The following is a 19,136-nucleotide window of genomic DNA, read 5'->3' as shown; positions in this document are numbered from 1 at the left end:
ATGCTTAGCTCCATCCCCCATACACCACCACCTCTCTTATATGCTTGGCTCCATCCCCCATACACCCCCACCTCTCTTATACGCTTGGCTCCATCCCCCATACACCCCCACTTCAGTTATATGCTTAGCTCCATCCCCCATACACCCCCACCTCTCTTATACACTTAGCTCCATCCCCCATACACCCCCACCTCTCTTATATGCTTGGCTCCATCCCCCATATACCCCCACCTCTCTTATACGCTTGGCTCCATCCCCCATACACCCCCACCTCTCTTATATGCTTGGCTCCATCCCCCATACACCCCCACCTCTCTTATACGCTTGGCTCCATCCCCCATACACCCCCACCTCTCTTATACGCTTGGCTCCAATCCCCATACACCCCCACCTCTCTTATACGCTTGGCTCCATCCCCCATACACCCCCACCTCTCTTATACGCTTGGCTCCAATCCCCATACACTCCCACCTCACTTATATGCTTGGCTCCATCCCCCATACACCCCCACCTCTCTTATACGCTTGGCTCCATCCCCCATACACACCCACCTCTCTTATACGCTTGGCTCCAATCCCCATACACCCCCACCTCACTTATACGCTTGGCTCCATCCTCCATACACCCCCACCTCAGTTATATGCTTAGCTCCATCCCCCATACACCCCCACCTCTCTTATAGGCTTGGCTCCATCCCCCATACACCCCCACCTCTCTTATACACTTGGCTCCATCCCCCATACACCCCCACCTCTCTTATACGCTTGGCTCCAATCCCCATACACGCCCACCTCTCTTATACACTTAGCACCATCCCTCATATACCCCCCACCTCATTTATATGCTTAGCTCCATCCCCCATACACCCCCACCTCTCTAATACGCTTGGCTCCATGCCCCATCTTGGAAGGTCTCCACACAGTAGCCAGTCAAAACTGTGTGCAAATAACACTTGTTCAGCCATTATGCCATTCTTGTAATCGGACAAGTTCCGATGCTTAAGGACAGCTGAGGCATTGTATACTTCTGGAACGATGCCAACAGTTTTTCTTCTTATTTCGTTTTCCTGATCATTTGCTCCTTGAGGGACATCCCGCAGTTTCTGATTCCTTGGCTAAAACAATTTGTCAGAACTGATGACCAGGGCCAACATATAACAAGCTACAGAGCCATAACCGTATGCAGAACTGCATTGTGCAAATGGCAATCACCAAAATGATGGGCAAACCCTCAATGAAAAAGACCTTTTACAAGATTTTTTGAAGCATTGGTTTGTTTTTAACAGTATCTGCCAGATACATCCTACTGTTTGAGCCAATGTTTTATGCAGAGTTCAGGATCAATGAGTTCAAGCGATGGGTCTTATGTACTGATCCTGAATCAATCAGCTGTCTTTAGAAATGTACTCTTTATCAATAGCAAAATCTGGAAGATACACTGAGTGATCAGGATCTTCTCATGTGATGCAGTACCAGCTGAGTGAATGGGACCTTCTCGTGTGATGTAGTACCAGCTGAGTGAATGGGACCTTCTTGTGTGATGTAGTACCAACTGAGTGAATGGAACCTTCTCATGTGATGCAGTACCAGCTGAGTGAACGGGACCTTCTTGTGTGATGTAGTACCTGCTGAGTGAATGGGACCTTCTTCTGTGATGTAGTACCAGCTGAATGAATGGGACCTTCTCGTGTGATGTAGTACCAACTGAGTGAATGGAACCTTCTTGTGTGATGTAGTACCAGCTGAGTGAATGGGACCTTCTTGTGCGATGTAGTACCAGCTGAGTGAATGGGACCTTCTTGTGTGATGTAGTACCAACTGAGTGAATGGGACCTTCTTCTGTGATGTAGTACCAGCTGAGTGAATGGGACCTTCTTCTGTGATGTAGTACCAGCTGAGTGAATGGGACCTTCTTCTGTGATGTAGTACCAGCTGAGTGAATGGGACCTTCTTGTGTGATGTAGTACCAGCTGAGTGAATGGAACCTTCTCGTGTGATGCAGTACCAGCTGAGTGAATGGGACCTTCTTCTGTGATGTAGTACCAGCTGAGTGAATGGGACCTTCTTGTGTGATGTAGTACCAGCTGAGTGAATGGGACCTTCTTGTGTGATGTAGTACCAGCTGAGTGAATGGGACCTTCTTGTGTGATGTAGTACCAGCTGAGTGAATGGGACCTTCTTGTGTGATGTAGTACCAGCTGAGTGAATGGGACCTTCTTGTGTGATGTAGTACCAGCTGAGTGAATGGGACCTTCTTGTGTGATGTAGTACCAGCTGAGTGAATGGGACCTTCTTCTGTGATGTAGTACCAGCTGGGTGAATGGGACCTTCTTGTGTGATGTAGTACCAGCTGAGTGAATGGAACCTTCTCATGTGATGCAGTACCAGCTGAGTGAATGGGACCTTCTTGTGTGATGTAGTACCAGCTGAGTGAATGGGACCTTCTTGTGTGATGTAGTACCAGCTGAGTGAATGGGACCTTCTTGTGTGATGTAGTACCAGCTGAGTGAATGGGACCTTCTTGTGTGATGTAGTACCAGCTGAGTGAATGGGACCTTCTCGTGTGATGTAGTACCAGCTGGGTGAATGGGACCTTCTTGTGTGATGTAGTACCAGCTGAGTGAATGGGACCTTCTTGTGTGATGTAGTACCAGCTGAGTGAATGGGACCTTCTTCTGTGATGTAGTACCAGCTGAATGAATGGGACCTTCTTGTGTGATGTAGTACCGGCTGAGTGAATGGGACCTTCTTGTGTGATGTAGTACCGGCTGATGAATGGGACCTTCATCTGTGATGTAGTACTGGCTGAGTGAATCATGAAACCGCAATACCCCCCATTCCCTAAACCCCAACCCACTGCCAGAGGTGCAGCCTGTTGAGCTCTCAATTACATTACTAATGTTGCAAAGCTAATTTTTTAGTTTAGTTAATTCAGCAGTGTGGGAACATTTTAGTCATCCAGTAAAGCATTTTTTTCTTGAATTTTGTTTATGTAGTTATTTTATGTGAAGTCAAGATAATCTAACATGTACTTTAGTGTTCTTCTGTTTAGTGTTCCAAACTGTTGGTGATTAATAAAACCCAGAAACAGTTTTTTTCCACCTATATACTCCAAGGTATATAGGTGTGTATACGACAGTGTTATGATGTGTGTAGAGATGCTCCCTAACTGAACAGGTTGTCAGTAAAATAGTTTCTGATGAAAACGGTTTCTGGGGGGGAAAAGAGAAACACTAACAGCTAATGAAGGGATCTCACTGGTGGGCCTCACTGTCGACTAGAGCTTCCAGTCACTGAGACACACGGCTTATGTATGGGGGGGCTGTAAAGTTTATCACAGCCCCCCCGCAATGAAGCACACAGATCAATGACTCAATGCAACCTGACCAAAAGCCAGGTCATCGGCCACCATTTATAAACCATTAATGAAAAACTTCAACAGCTTACAGCCTGAAAAACAAGATGCCAGCCCCCACCCTCATAAAAATCACTGACTCTGCTGCCAGCAGCTATGCTTAAAGAAACACATGTGGCATGAAATGGCACAGCACACTCAACTATACACATAAAGCCAGCATTAGGAGAAATGTCTGCATCCATCTGTGAATGACATCCTGCATGGATACACAGACAAGCAAAAGCACGTGTGCAGTGTGTGTGTGTGTGTGTGTGTGTGTGTGTGTGTGTGTGTAATGTGTACAGTGTGTAATATATGTAGTATATATAGTGTGTGGGTAGTGTGTATAGTGTGTGTAATATGTGAATGAGTCCCCACAAATTTGTGAATGAAATCAAAAAACTAAAAATTACAATAGTCCCGTACTTTGTTTGGTTACTTATGGTTAAGGTTAGGGCTGGGTGGGGGTTAAGGTCGTCATGCTGTGATTAGAGTTTTTCCCCATAGAAATGGAGCGTCCCCACAAAGATATAATTACAACTTATCGTGTATGTGTGTGTGTATGTGTGAGCATTACTCTCTGCTGGCTGATTACTCGGGCAGCTGCTCTCTGCCACAGTGTCGGTATGTAGCCCCTCGCCTGGCGTAAATGTTCTCTCACGGGAAGTGTAGATCGCTCTCTCCCACAATGCACTGCAGACCCAGCAGGGTTTTAGTGAGGCCACAATGACGAGGGTGTGTCCCAGGACTGAAGGGAGTCTCAGAGGTCATTCACTCAGCTTTCCTTTGTGCTAGAACCCTCCCCCCACACACACACACACTAAGGCCTTTGCCTCGAGCCTGAAAATGCAGGAAGAATTCAGCTGTAAAGCAGGGCCTGGCTGTGGCCCCACTTTCTGCAGCCGCCGATCAATATCATAGTGACATTCCATGAAGCCATAACCCACCAACTGCACCTGACCTCAGACAGAGGCACCAGCTGCTTTCTGAGGCAGGACGTCCCGACAATGAGCTCTTCAATGGACGCTTACACTAGAGCCACCATCTGATCACGAGTCCAGTGTGCAATTACAGCGGTGTTACACCTTTCTGGGTGAACTTCCGATTGTGCAAAATGCTGGTATTTACAATCGCAGCCATTCAGGCCGTCATAGGGTGTGATGCGACAGCTCTCACTTATGCCAGAGTGGCTCTCATGCAGTGACACCTTCAGGACACTGCATCCCACTGCAGCGCATCGATGACCAACTAATATTTAGGCACTCCATAAGGAGGGTCATGGTGCTGTAAGGGGTGGTGCCTTTGGCCTGTTGATCAGGCTAAATATAAGTGACCCTGAAGAGACTGAGACAGACTGAGACAGACTGAGACTTGCAGCTCTGCAGGACGGCGCAGACACGACATGAACTCCCCCCAGCCACAACACTGCCAACAGGATTTCAGTACCACTTTACAAGAAGGCTTCCTTTTGCCACTTATAAATGCTAGTAACTGAAAATCTAGTAAAACTGTGTTATAACATGTTAAAAAATTGTCTATTAATAATTTATAAAGTGTTACAACCTAATTAATAACCAGATTATAAACCATTCATAAACTCTTTATACGGACAGTCTTATAATAAAATGGCACCAAGCTTTCATCTGTACCCAAATCTATGAAGAAGTAACGTAAAACAAATATCATTCCAAAATCATACACCAACACATGTACTTAAGGGGGAGCAGGTTTTAAATGGTTATAAATTACTTTTACAAGAATAGATTCTGTCAGTCTTTGATTATGCAACGCTCATCGACCAGGCAGTGTGGCGTCATCAAGCAAACATCTGTTATGATCTTACACAGAATGCTGCAGGACCAGCACATCCACCCGACGTTAGATCGTTGGAGGGGGTGGGGGAGGGGGACTCTTGCCAACACCCTGGGACCATCTGCTAAAGCTAGGTTAGTATCCAAGAAAAGGGAAGGGCAAGTCACTGGCATGGTGGGAAGCACTGGGGAGGGCGAACACGGGCGTCCCTGAGGAGTCCACCCCGCACAGGGCTGCCAGCACATACCACACACCCCTTACTCTTCATAGTAACACAGGATAGGGATCCACAAATTTAGGGAAAGGGGGCAGCGAGAGGTAACTAGTTAAACAGCAAAGAACATTAAATATTATCCACATTCCCATGTCTAAGATTTAAGATTGATAGTATAGTGCGTCGTATTGATAATACGGAATGTCACTTTGGTCATATAGGATGACACTGATAGTACAGGACGTCGCGTTGATAGTACAGAATGTCACATTGATAATGTAGGGTGATACCGATAGTATAGGACATCACATTGATAGTACATGACATCACATTGATCATGTAGGATGATATCAGTAGTATAGGATGTCACATTGATAGTATAAGATGTCACATTGGTAGTATAGGATGTCACATTGATAGTATAAGATGTCACATTGGTAGTATAGGATGTCACATTGATAGTATAGGATGTCACATTGATAGTATAAGATGTCACATTGATAGTATAGGATGTCACATTGATAGTATAAGATGTCACATTGGTAGTATAGGATGCCACATTGATAGTATAAGTTGTCACATTGATAGTGTAGGATGTCACATTGATAGTATAAGATGTCACATTGGTAGTATAGGATGTCAGATTGATAGTATAAGATGTCACATTGGTAGTACAGGATGTCACGTTGATACAATAGGATGGCACACTGATGGCACAGGACGTGACCCTGATAGTATTAGATACTTGTGAAATGTGTTGTGCCAGCACACCTTTTTATGGCCCGTTGGGAATAGGGGTGTAAATGTACACGAAACGGTTTGGTACAAACCTCAGATTTGGGTTAATGGTTTGGAGCAATTTGAGTACAGCGGGAAAAACTGTATTTGTTTTGAAACGACTAAAACCGCAAACACAATTGCAAACAGTTGCAACCAAAGACAATGTGTCTGTCGACATTTCTGAATAACAACATCTAAAGGACACTTATTTGCACACACTGTAAAAATAAATGTGTAATATAAAGAATAATTCAAAAATAAGACTGCATAACAGCATTCATAATGAATTAAGTGCCATGTTCTGGACTACAGAGTATAGTGGCATATCAACAGCTATAAACATGCCTGTAGCCTTAGTTATTTTTTTGAGTCTGGTCTGAATTTCAAGGCAAATGCACTTTAAATGGCACAGAGAGAGACTAACTTGCAGAGGCTGTTTCTGCCGCGTGCCGGTCAGACACACACACTCATATGAGTCAGCATGTTGGATGTATATCCAGCAACATATCAGTTCGGTATGATAAAGCCAGTCTTGGTCTTATGAAGTACTCTCTCTCCAGTGCTGGTGTAATTATTAGGAAACAAAAATGTTCCCAAACTGTAGATTATAAGTGACTTTAACCAGCATTAGCCGTAACCAACTGACAGCTACAATTAGCATAACGTTTCCCATATTGAACATATATTTGTGAACTTAGGCTCCTCCCATATTCGCAAATATATTAATTAATTAATATAGTAAAAAGATAGGTCCTATTTCGTGTTAAATCTATGTGTACAATCAATGGCATCACAGTTCTTTCCTATTTTAAATGTGTTTTTTTAAGCATTCAAGATGAACGCTTATGCTGCCACCCATTTGGGAGAATTGTAACGACTTCGACAAAGTAGCGTTTGAGTTCAGCTTCGACGGGGCTTTCAGCTTAAAGGCACACGGCACCTTAGACACCCACCACTGGCACTTCCGTCTCCATAGCCTGGGGCCACACCAGCACCACCAACGAAAGGCCCCATTTCCAGTGAACTTTAAACGACCTTTCAGTTGAACACACAGACCTGTACTCATACTTACAACCTTAGCCATAGGTAACTAAACAAAATATGACTTTTGGCATATTTAGTTTTTTTTATAGCGGTCATAGATTTCTATAAAATTGAATTTCCCTTTGTAGGGACCGAAAAAATGATCCCCATAAAAAAAATAACATGTTTAAAATTGTGGGGAAGTGTGGTGGGTGACAGTCCGGGGGATTTGGCCTCAGTGTTGCAGAGCTTTCCTGAGCCCAGCACAGAGATTTTTGGTAGAACACGGTACTTCTTATTTGTGCAACATGATCAAATTAAAATCTCTGCGTACCTGATAAACGTATAAGAGGGCCGTGTGTCACTGCACTCAGAAAGAGGCCAAAAAATAAGGGCACTGATCAAAAACTCCATTGTGCTGTGCGATATCACTTTTCTTCCTATGTTTTCTTCAACACAAAACGTTGCACAGTAATGACAAAAGCGTGCACAGTAATGACAAAAGCGTGCACAGCACGGGGAACTGGGGGAGTGGGGAGGGGGGACAGTCTCGGTTGGGCAACAGTGCAACGCAGCCAGCCTATGTGTGAGTACACCTTAATAGCGGGTAAAAGCACAACTTCCCTCCACCCTTCTGGGAGAGATGGGTCAAGGATGTGGTGGTCACACACAGACAGACACAGAGATACACAGTCACGCACAGCAGCACACAGACAGACACAGAGATACAGACAGACACAGAGATACACAGACAGACACAGAGACATACAGACAGAAACAGAGATACACAGACAGACAGAGACACACAGTTATGCACAGAGACAGACAGGCACACACAGTCAGACACAGGCACGCACAGACAGACACAGAGACACACACGGTGAGCTCTCTGGCCTTACCGCTGCTGCCATCTGCTCCTTTTCCGCCATCAAGCCCGGTGGGGTGAACTTCTTTGACGGCATCGCTGACACTGACGCTTTCGCTTCTGCGGCCTGTGAGAGCAAAGCCGACTGCAGTGAGCAGACAGGAAGTGCAGAGGCACGTCGTCGGCCTGCGCTCAGAGGCGGTGAGACAGACACACATACGCAGGCATGCAGGCTGACGGAACGTGTGCAGATCAGGGACAAAAAGGGCTGCTTTGCCCCCCAGAATCATTTTCCTGGATACCTTAGTAAAGGAGAAGGTTGTGGAACCTCTGAGACAGGTACTAAACGGGCATCAGATGAAGGGAAGGGATTTGGTGAACTCTCAGGAAATGGCTGAAAACACTACAGACAGCAGTTTGGTGAGGTGGAATGGAACATGGCAACCGAGGGATTCAGGCAACACGGTTAGGGTTAGGGGACCCCCCCCCCCCCCCCATTGTTATTGTTAAGGGACCGTGAAGACGAGCCTTTGTCTTATGTTCTAGGGGCAGAAGGGTCAGTAGCCACAGGCCCGTCCATGTCAAATATCAGTAATTTTGCAAGTAATTAATTATCATTTCAAAAGCACCATCTTAGTCAGTGTTGTGGTTAATATTGAGCAGAAAGTTTCATTCATCTAAACTGTTTCTTTTACCTCCATGGTTCTCTTTTTAATTATCATCCCTGATGTGGGCAGACCTTAATTCAACTAAAAAAGCCTCCCAGGCCACACATGATTAGGAACTAAGCTAAACTGTGACTCCGCCTTAAGACAGCGGCATTCCGACTGGACGGTTCCACTGCCCTAAATGGGCGAGGGCGGGGAGACACGCCTCTGGCATGTGGTGCAAATATATAAAGGGACATTAACGCTCATCTAGTTTTCCTGTATTTCAGAATGGAAATGCTAACAGCCGGCACAAGCTGGCTGTGGAATGAGGCTGAAATCGAGGGAGGGAGGGAGCCGCCACACCTCCGCCACTGCTGAGGTTCCCCTACCCCCCCACATTGAGCAAGGGCTCACAGAGTCATTACGGAGCTGATGCCACAGCCTAAAGACCAAAAAACGTGTGCAAATCTACTCAGTTTTTGTAATCTTAACTGAAATGTCACGCAGTTTACTGACATTGGCTTCAGGTTCTCATGCGAAAGAACTTCACAAAAAATACACAAAAGAGCACAAAAGAAGAGAACACAGATCTGCACTGTGACAGACCCTGACAGAGAAGTAGCGGACCATGGGCATCGGGACCAAAACGCAGACACAGCAGGGGCTGCGGGTCTCTCCTTTCAGCGCAACAGTGCATCTCGTTGACGGTCTTTATCCAAAATGGCCGGATTTGCAGTTTAGTGCCTCATGTAAAGGGATCCCTGCTCCTAGCAGGCTTTGGGGTGCACATGCTTTGGCTACATCACACATGCAAGCATGAATGCTGCGCACACAATGCTGTTAAAGTTACTACACCATCCTTGATGTACTGCTGCCTGAGCGGGGAAACACACAACCATGCAAACAGCTCCAGATGTGCATTTTTTAGGGGAAATAAGGTAAGGTGTAGTGGCTTATGGTGTGATCTAGCACTCCAAAGCAAGGCCTTTGTAGCATAACTGTGCTGCTGACTGACTCATCGTCTATCTGACTTTATGTTGGTTACAGTTCTTCATTGAGGGTTACAAAATGAGAATCAAGTCTACATGTGCAGAGACCTTCCTGGATGTTACACATGACATGAAAGACATGCAAAACAGGACTATTTTGAAATCCTAAACTGAAAAGCAGGAAATACAATTATACAAATGTTTAAGATGGGCTTATGAATGGAGTTGTTTAGAATGGCTAAAACAAATGACGGTAATTCAGCCAAATCAAATGTTCGTCTACAATCACCTCGACTGGGCAAGGCATATTTCTTCATAACACGCAAAGGTAGTGAATGAAGCGGTGGTAACTGCAACCATGCATCATAGAGAAGCCCGCAGACCGACGCGTCACGCCAAAAGAACCGCCCCTTCTCTGAAACTTCCTACAGCCCCGCGATATCGGAGATGCGGTACACAGGATGCGGTATCACGCCATCGATATCACACCCGTCATAATTATCAGTCACCCAGCAAGTGATTCACATTTACAAACATGCAGTAACGTTGATACAAAGTATGTCTTTCGTTAAGGAAAAGCGTAACGCTGATTAATATTGTTCCACTAGCTCCTGAAGCGCAAGAAGTAGAGCACTGCCCCAAGAACCTGAAAATCGTGGTTAAAATCTCACTAAGCACGTTATAACCGTCTCTCTAGTACAGATCGATATGGATAAAAGCGTCATATAAATGAATAAATGTTAATACCGTCCATAACCGCTCAGGTAACATTGTGCCATCGTAACCAGCAACATATTCAGTAATTAGATGTTCAACGGCGAATCTCACTTGAAGTAATGCTTGCTAAAGTGATACAACTTCTGTATTATGTATGAAACCGCGTATTATACAGATTGTAAAATAAAGTGATTCATTGTGGTTTGGATTGTACGCAAACCACAATTAAACTCATTTCATTATATTCACACATGTACTATACTGTAGCGTGACTCGATTAAAGTAATTTGCAGAGACAAGTGATTAAGTAGACATAACGAAACAGATGCTGGCCGTGTCTCCCCGCAAAATCTAAGATTGCTACTGAAAGCAATCGCTCCGAATGTTTCGGAAAACTGTTACAAAAAAAAAAAACACGTGAACGTGCTTGTAACATGCTGAAAAACAATGGATAACGGAGGGAAAACTGACAAAGTAAGACAAAAGCAGGATTTACAATGAAAGCATTTCATATACAGCCAGAAAATCGTGCTTCCACACAAGTGTAATATAGGTGAGAACAGTATTCCTGAAATGTAACATATTCGCTCTGATAATATCCGCTAAAGTTAGCGCTGTATGAATGAGCGGAGAGCTGAGCTGTGTGGAGGTGATGCTCCGGTGCAGAAGATCGATCAGCTTTTCATTATAAGCTAAACATCTGGATAACGGCTCGCAGGCGACATTTCGAATACCAAATAAAACTTTTCTTCCCTTAAATACGGCAGCATTTAATGTGTATGTTCAAAGCAATTACCACCATGAATAGTATGCACTTTAAAAGTTTAGTCAAACTTTTCTTTTGCGTCGAGTGCGAGCTCCTACTCCGCGCTTCCTTTTCGCCTTGCATAAGATCCACTTCCTTACATTTCTGCACTATAGATAGAGATATTTTCGCAAATGGGAAAAGACAATCACACGATGGATATAAATCACGTTAGACATATTAAGTGCATTCAACAATTGTGTTGTTTTTCTTGTTTTCAAAGTAAATTCTTGGAGTTAAGAAGTATCGCCTTTATGCTTGCAGCTGCACGCTGGAAACGTGGCTCCAGAGGATCGGAGAGTCTGTCGGAGCTCAATGAGCAACATTATAACAAAAGAGCTACTTACCTGCAGTTTAATATAACGCCTGACCCTTGCAGCCTCTGAAAGCTCTCAAATATCTGTCTGTCTGTCACTCTCGATATATTTACACCTCCGTGCCTCCAGGCTAAAACCTGCCTTTTTCTGCTTTCACTCTTTTTTTGGAGCAGGGCACTTTCAGGCGTGACTTTTCCCGGGTCTCGAATCGCATTTGAGCTGAAAGAAAGCTACATTTACTTATTTTTTAACCCGTTTGACGCCATGTTTCTGTAGTCTTTCTAAGTATTACTGTATTCTACAACTCTGACACAAACAACAAAACAAAAATAGTAGGTATTATTTGCAATTAATTTACATGAAGCAGTTGCCCCCATATTAATAAATACTTGCATTTTATAATGTTGGTAGCTTATATTATACACCTTTTATATGCTTAAAGTGATTAAAGAGTCTACTATTTTGTTCATATGTACCAGTTCACATCATGCTTTTTTCTCAATTTGTATGTTTTTCTACAAATTTATAACTACAAATTTAATTTCCTTGGCCAGGTACCCCTTCGTCCAGAGCCTATCCCGGAAGCTACAGGGGTAAGGCAGGGAAAGACCCGGAATCCTCACACAAATGTTATTGGGCTGGGGGGGGGGGGGACGATTAGGATAATCTAGAGAGAACCGTATGATGACACAGAATATGCAAATTCTGCACACAAAAAGCCAGGGGAACAGGGCTGACCACTGTACCACCATCCCACACCCTGCTATACTGTTTAAGAATAAAACAACATATGAAGATATGATGTTTTGATTACTGATGCCAAGTCAGATGTCACACTCCTGAAAGTAAGACCACTTGCCCAGATCTATTGTATTTTACATGTATTCAACACCAGTAATCTGGCTGGGGACAGTGGCACAGCGGTTAGCTATATTGCCTAACACCTGTGGAGTATAGAGCATGCATGCCCTCCCCATGTTATAGGGTTTTCTGCTGGTATTCTGGTTTCTCCCCACAGTCCAAAATATATGCTGAAGTGAACTGGAGATGCCAAATTATCCATAGGTGTGAAACGGTGAGTGTGCCCTGCCTTGTGCCCTGCGATGGGTTGGCGCCCCTTCCTGGGTTGTCCCCTGCCTTGTGCCCTGCGATGGCTTGGCGCCCCAACCTGGGTTGTCCCCTGCCTTGTGCCCTGCGATGGGTTGGCGCCCCATCCTGGGTTGTCCCCTGCCTTGTGCCCTGCGATGGCTTGGCGCCCCAACCTGGGTTGTCCCCTGCCTTGTGCCCTGCGATGGGTTGGCGCCCCTTCCTGGGTTGTCCCCTGCCTTGTGCCCTGCGATGGGTTGGCTCCCCATCCTGGGTTGTCACCTGCCTTGTGCCCTGCGAATGGGTTGGCGCCCCATCCTGGGTTGTTCCCTGCCTTGTGCCCTGCCATGGGTTGGCGCCCCATCCTGGGTTGTCCCCTGCCTTGTGCCCTGCCATGGGTTGGCGCCCCATACTGGGTTATTCCCTGCCTTGTGCCCTGCGATGGGTTGGCGCCCCATACTGGGTTATTCCCTGCCTTGTGCCCTGCCATGGGTTGGCGCCCCATCCTGGGTTGTCCCCTGCCCTGCGCCCTGCGATGGGTTGGCGCCCCATCCTGGGTTATTCCCTGCCTTGTGCCCTGCGATGGGTTGGCGCCCCATCCTGGGTTGTCCCCTGCCTTGTGCCCTGCCATGGGTTGGCGCCCCATCCTGGGTTGTCCCCTGCCTTGTGCCCTGCGATGGGTTGGCGCCCCATCCTGGGTTATTCCCTGCCTTGTGCCCTGCCATGGGTTGGCGCCCCATCCTGGGTTGTTCCCTGCCTTGTGCCCTGCCATGGGTTGGCGCCCCATCCTGGGTTGTCCCCTGCCTTGTGCCCTGCGATGGGTTGGCGCCCCATCCTGGGTTGTTCCCTGCCTTGTGCCCTGCGATGGGTTGGCGCCCCATCCTGGGTTGTCCCCTGCCTTGTGCCCTGCGATGGGTTGGCGCCCCTTCCTGGGTTGTTCCCTGCCTTGTGCCCTGCGATGGGTTGGCGCCCCATCCTGGGTTGTTCGCTGCCTTGTGCCCTGCGATGGGTTGGCGCCCATCCTGGGTTGTTCCCTGCCTTGTGCCCTGCGATGGGTTGGCGCCCCATCCTGGGTTGTCCCCTGCCCTGCGCCCTGCGATGGGTTGGCACCCCATCCTGGGTTGTTCCCTGCCTTGTGCCCCGCTATGGGTTGGCGCCCCATCCTGGGTTGTCCCCTGCCTTGTGCCCTGCTATGGGTTGGCGCCCCATCCTGGGTTGTCCCCTGCCTTGTGCCCTGCGATGGCTTGGCGCCCCAGCCTGGGTTGTCCCCTGCCTTGTGCCCTGCGATGGGTTGGCTCCCCATCCTGGGTTGTCCCCTGCCTTGTGCCCTGCGATGGCTTGGCGCCCCAGCCTGGGTTGTCCCCTGCCTTGTGCCCTGCGAATGGGTTGGCACCCGATCCTGGGTTGTCCCCTGCCTTGTGCCCTGCGATGGGTTGGCGCCCCATCCTGGGTTGTTCCCTGCCTTGTGCCCTGCCATGGGTTGGCGCCCCATCCTGGGTTGTCCCCTGCCCTGCGCCCTGCGATGGGTTGGCGCCCCATACTGGGTTATTCCCTGCCTTGTGCCCTGCGATGGGTTGGCGCCCCATCCTGGGTTGTTCGCTGCCTTGTGCCCTGCGATGGGTTGGCGCCCCATCCTGGGTTGTCCCCTGCCTTGTGCCCTGCGATGGGTTGGCGCCCCATCCTGGGTTGTTCCCTGCCTTGTGCCCTGCGATGGGTTGGCGCCCCTTCCTGGGTTGTTCCCTGCCTTGTGCCCTGCGATGGGTTGGCGCCCCATCCTGATCTCCAGGATAGGCTCTGGACCCCCGCGGCCCTGAGTGAGCCTGGCTGAAAGATTCTCTTCCTAAAAAGAAATCTGTCTGACTCAGTTTAAAATGTGTGTTATCAATACCAGTTTAAATAAATGTAAATCAATGATGGCTAAATGAAATTCATTTCATACCAGGCAACAAAATGGACCCTCTGAAAAGTTGAAAATAGTCAATTGATTTCAATCTCTTGATTTCCCTGCATGCAGTAACTGTGTGCAATAATCTTCCTTTTCCAAAGATAGCCCATTGGGGGTGGTAGCACATTCCTATTCGCCAGGTCGACGCTATCAGAATACAGGGCTGCTGCGTTTCAGCATGTGGCCCAGTGGGTAAAGCATCTGTGCCTGTGAATGGAAAGTCATTGGTTCAAGCCTGGTTTCAGCATATTGATGGGCCTTGAATGAGGCCCTTAACCCCTCAGTGGTCCTATGTTTGGCTGCTAAGCTTACTCTCCCCTCTGTAAGATGGAGTAGATGAACCAATGAACAAAAGAAAATTCACTATGGGGATCAATAATGTATAGTGATTTAATTTGTCTCACATTGGAGCCGCATTGGAAGATTGTGTGTCATACATATTAAAATATCATATAGACTTGGATAGGACTATTTATGGTACATCTGAATATAATTTGCAATAGGATACTTAAAGTGCAGTTTTGGCTGTAAATGGCTTTTTATGTTTTTTGGTCCAGAATGCCTACATATATTCTTTAACTCTAATGATCCTGATTCAGGTAAAGCCTAATGTTGGCCGTATAATGTTCCAATCCTTCCAAAAAAAAAAACATTTCGCAGTCCAAACAAATGGGATACTTTAAAATTATTTAAAAACAATATATAATAAAATAATTATGTTTAATTTCTATGTTTAATATATATTTCAGCTAAGTTCAAACGGTTAAAAGCCAGACAGTAAGTCATTTGTTTTTTTGCCAGTCATTTTGACGAATCACACAAATTTTGTGCTGCTATTTTTTTAGTGGTACAGTACTTTTTATTTTCCTGCAAAAGTAAAACGGAGGTGCGAGGTCGGCTGGAATACTGCTACCGAAAGTAGCGAAAGTGCGGCTTTCAATGTCAACGGCGAATTAGCTCGATGGACGGGTTGCCAGATATGAAGCGCACAGAACAGAAGTTAGAAAAGTTCTGAAACTTTCTAATATAGCACACTGTTTTGCTGTTTTCATATAAATGTATTTTAATATGGACTAAAAAAACATTACCTCTTTAAGTTTCCGTTTTAGGTCCCAAAAGAGCCTTTTCACATTGAAATAAGGATCAATCTGTGGAAATATCGGTTTCATTTTGTTCCACCGATATGGTAGCTTGTATAGTTTTATAAATAAATAAGTAACCTATTTTTGAATTTACTTATATACTTAATGGTTACGCACGTGAGACATGAAGAAACGGCGTGTTCATGTTCGAACAATGATACCAGTACATTCACTATCCCAACTGTTGGGGGCGATGTCGGGACGCCTCGGTATGTCACGTAGCCTGCACGTGTGACTCCTGTCTGCAGAATTCACGACAGACGCCGATTCAGCTGTTTTTTTAAACTGACAAAAGTTTGCAACTTTAATGTTGCTAGTTTTACCCTGTTATGGTCTGTTTTCAAGTTCTTTTTTTATAACGCGTTTGTTGGATCACAGAGAAATGCTTGTGCCACAGTTGCAGGGGAGGGGACAGGTGCATGGGGGAAACAATAGGACACACAGCAGCGCAGTACAGCACTGTAATAAAAGAAAAGAGTGCAAAACAAAAGGTAGGGAAATATGGGGAGTGAAACAATAAATATGCAATAAATAGGTGGTGCATCGAGGAAGGATGTGCAGATAGCCACTGAGACTGACATTCCTGCTAATGTGCGGAAATCCAATATTGACAATAGTGCGCTGCACAATGAAGTGGCGAGAGATGCAAGACGCTGGTTATTCAGCAACCTGTTGGCTTTTTTTAAAAAACTAGTGTAATTTCTGTATTTCTTAAGTTTTGCTTTTAACAATGAATTATTAGAACAATTTGTTATTTAATTCTGAACATGTGGTAAATAATAAACGTTGCGCCTACTCCGTAGCTGCGCATGTCGATTGTAATGGTGTCAGGTATGTTCTTTTCTGAGATTGGGTTCAGGCAGCTCCACACATGCCAGTGTGGACGCTTGTTCACAGAGGGAGCAACAAGTACAAAATCTCTGGCTTCTTTTCAATTGATAATTAACTGACAGATGCCTTCGTCCCACTTACCCTGATTATCAAAGCTGGGTGTGTGAGCGGCTAACCGTGCTTTATATCATCATTTGTGTGACGGATCGTTCTTTTTGCACTTTCCCCATATGGCTTGTTTGTCGAATGCTGATTCGCTAAACCATGCATTGTATTTTTTTACGATTTTCTCCAGTGCAACGTATATTGTTAGAAAGCAAGGTCAGATAGTACCGGGAGCAATTGGGGATAATAGCCAGGCTGTGCATGCAGTGACCTCCTCATTCATTTGATATGGTTAGAAGTCATACAGAAACTCCTCCTCAACACAGACTTCCACTCTGCTTACAGTGAAAACAGCAGCACAGCCACTCCCACAAATCACAATGAAATAAATGCTAATAAACCATCCAAGTTTACATAGGCTATGCAATAAGAAAGTGGAATGTATTTAGGCTTCATTGTGGAACTGGTGACATTACCTTGCAGAGCATAGACTTCAGGGCATAGGAGAGGGTGTTATGGTATCTGCCCTAAAACCTCCTCAGAACCTTCAGACTCACTGCAGCATAAGATCGTTTCCGAAAGTAGAAACATTGTTTAGCTACAGAAACACAGAACATGAGCAGTACTGACTGTGTATAACTAAGATGGCTTTCCAACTGACACTTCTATTAGGAAAATATATAGAATATTAAAAAAACATAAAAACACAACAGCAATTACTTTTTTGCAATTCCAATTTAGCAAATCCTAAAACTCTCCCTCCAAGTTTAACGCGGGCATAGGTAGCTAGCTAGCTGGCTAGCTCTTACTTTGTATGGCAATTACACCCCACTTATTTGGTGTGAAGCCAGAATACAGTTGGATACCGTTGACGTTTTCCACAGTCCTGGCCACTCAAGAATCATAGAATATAATAAATACGATAGTTACATGTAATTGTCTAATTCTTTCACATTTTGACCAAGGGACAGCACATTCACCTGGCCTCCCTTCCACTGACGTTCGTGTAGCTGCTGGAATGCAGTGCACTCCCTAACGGCAAACAAGTGACATTTACCTCATGTAACAATTCTGAGAGAAAGTATTTCATTAAAAAAATTAAAATAGGACACTAGTAAGACAAGCAGAAATACACCAGTGATGAATGCCAAAGACGCATGTAAAACAAGGTAACAAAAATAATTTAGCGATTCTATTGAATCACTAATAATCAGTTAAATTTGGTTTGTCCCTGTTGGGTGGGCAGATGATCTCATCCCTCACCCAGCCATAGCCCCACCCACTCACTGCCACATCCCTGTCTAGCAATAGCCACGCCCCTGCTTTGAATGCTCACTTACCTCCACTGTACCCTCAGGGTCCTCTGCTGTAGTTTGCATAGAACTTTACAGAACTAAAAAAAAAAAATATCCATTCAACTCAACACAAATATTTGTCTGTGGTGCTGGATGGGGTATTAGTGAGAAACTGCCCCACCGTCGTCATTTGCACCAAAAATGGCAGTAGATCCTATCAGTCGTGAGTTCCCCAGAACGGGGTTTAAAAGGCAAGATGATAGATAACATCTGGGCTTGCCGGGACTGGTGTAGCTGGCATTTAGACTGGCATGGCTCTCACTTTGTACCACACCTTTTAAATGTGAATCGGGGCCAAAAGTCTCCAGTTGGTCTGTTTCTCTTTTCACCTCTTGCTCATATCAATTCAAGCAGAAGAAATAAGAATATAGTTGTTTTTTTCTTGCAAACTTCACACGAATAAAAATTGCTCTAATTGATGTTCAAAGGGTGAACAAAACAGTAAAAGAAGTAAAGAAGGTTTCGCATGGCCTTTCAGATCCAGTTTCCAGTTCTGTGACTTTCTCAGAGGGCAGTGGTGATACACTCACTTTATATAATCGTAAAACACCTAACAGGATCTAGGCACTCACTGGCAGATTCATGCACTGCTTACAAGTAGAGCTCAATGAAGGTGCATATTCTGGGACCGCCTACTCATGCACATAGTAGCATCATACAGTACACCAAAATCCTTGGTTTTGTCTTGTATGTGACACCTTCCTCCCATTGCCCGCCTCTGGTACTATTCCTGTAGAAGGTGATTTGATGCCAATTAGGGCTAAACACCTGACTTCAGTGAGAGATTTGACTGACAGCCCCTTGAGACCAACGAGAAACAGGCCAGAGTCAGCAACCAATCAGAAATCATTATCCAGTAGCGCATCTCAGATCGAAGCTAAAACTCAAACCAAGCTTTCCGTTTTCAAATAAACATATCAGAGGATGATTACTGATGCTGTTCTCAGTTATCAGTAGATCACTTGAAAGACATGCACCCTGATTTACAAGCACATCAGCCAGGTATGGGACTGCAGAAATGGTCAAAATCAGACTAATGAATGGTGATTAATTGATGTTAATGTGGAATGAGATATGGAATGAATATATACTAAAGCACAGGTG

General features: G+C 45.4%; 1 protein-coding gene across 1 annotated transcript in view; it reads right to left on the bottom strand.

The window, feature by feature from the left end:
- Positions 1 to 15,785, bottom strand: part of LOC125747540 (DNA (cytosine-5)-methyltransferase 3B-like) — a 36,554-nt gene extending 20,769 nt beyond the window's left edge. Inside the window, exons 1-2 of the mRNA XM_049022884.1 lie at positions 15,688 to 15,785; positions 8,125 to 8,217 (exon numbers count right to left, since the gene is read on the bottom strand). Coding sequence (XP_048878841.1) covers positions 8,125 to 8,217; positions 15,688 to 15,768 — 174 coding nt within the window. The 5' untranslated portion in view covers positions 15,769 to 15,785. The remainder of the gene's footprint in view (positions 1 to 8,124; positions 8,218 to 15,687) is intronic.
- Between the last annotated feature and the right edge of the window lie 3,351 nt (positions 15,786 to 19,136).

Source organism: Brienomyrus brachyistius, chromosome 8 (genome assembly GCF_023856365.1).
Source record: "Brienomyrus brachyistius isolate T26 chromosome 8, BBRACH_0.4, whole genome shotgun sequence".
Lineage (NCBI taxonomy): Eukaryota > Metazoa > Chordata > Actinopteri > Osteoglossiformes > Mormyridae > Brienomyrus > Brienomyrus brachyistius.
The sequence above is the reverse complement of the archived record's forward strand: the minus strand, read 5'-3'. Positions and strand labels throughout refer to the sequence as shown.